Below are 989 nucleotides of genomic sequence, written 5' to 3' on the forward strand. Positions count from 1 at the left end.
TACGGTCGTACATCGAATATGGCAGCACGGACTGAGAGCATTGCTAATGGCGGGCAGGTGCTGTTATCGCGGTCGGCATACCACGCGTTGAGTACTTCGGAGCGTGAGCAATTAAATGTGACTGCATTGGGTGATGTGCCATTGCGTGGTGTACCCAAACCTGTGGAGATGTACCAATTGAATGCGGTACCCGGAAGGACATTCGCCGCACTGCGACTTGATAATGAGGCTGCTGATGACGATGGGAGTAGCGCCTCTTTCAGTGATGCGGGTTCTGTGTGTGGGCCGTTAACTGGCTCATCTCTGATGATAGCTAGTTCATTGCAAGCAATATTTGGTACAGTTTGTGCCGCTCAGCGGGAGAAGCTTCTTAATCCCGTATGTGAGCGTTGGCGTGTTTCGGTGCCCCGTAAAGGAAACAATGGATGGGAGGGAGTTGAGTTTGAGGATGTTATACGACGCCTGTCCGTGAAGGTTGGTCGCGTTGTGGATCACTGTGTGTCTAATAGTGGTGAACATTCGGAGAGCACGCTCAGAAGCGCGTCGCTCATTATTATTTCTCGCCATGGGGGAGAAAACAGCACGAATGAGGCGTGATACTCCCTTTTGCGTCGTTACAGAAGTGTGTTCTATGTTTTCTCATCCCTTAGACGGAGCAAACCGTTAAGTTGATTCCAAATTTATTTAGTGTTGATTATACGCATAGTTTTTTTTAAGTGTGCCCTGTCATTTTGCTGTTTGTGGGTTGGCACGTTGCAATGGATCAGCGATTCAAGTGGACGTGCTACTTCTGTTTGCATTATCCTTTTTTAAGTATACTCTTGTTTTGTTTTGTTTTGGGGGGTCGTGATTGCAGTAATTATGTTATCCGACCGTAACACCACCGTTTTGGACATGCATCTGTTATTATTGTGTGTATACTCGAAATTACTCGTTAGCTGGTACGCATTTAACATTTCTCCACACACACACACATATATATATATATA

At 46.2% G+C, this 989-nt stretch overlaps 1 protein-coding gene across 1 annotated transcript; it reads left to right on the forward strand.

Moving 5' to 3' along the window:
- Positions 1-18: 18 nt before the first annotated feature.
- TEOVI_000173100 (Adenylate and Guanylate cyclase catalytic domain containing protein, putative) lies at positions 19-597 on the forward strand (the record flags this gene model as incomplete). The annotated part of the gene is made up of 1 exon (XM_067224916.1): positions 19-597. One exon carries the CDS (start codon positions 19-21, stop codon positions 595-597), a length of 579 nt encoding a protein of 192 aa, XP_067081017.1.
- Between the last annotated feature and the right edge of the window lie 392 nt (positions 598-989).

The sequence above is a fragment of the Trypanosoma equiperdum genome, assembly GCF_001457755.1.
Source record: "Trypanosoma equiperdum strain OVI genome assembly, contig: ctg_414, whole genome shotgun sequence".
NCBI lineage: Eukaryota > Euglenozoa > Kinetoplastea > Trypanosomatida > Trypanosomatidae > Trypanosoma > Trypanosoma equiperdum.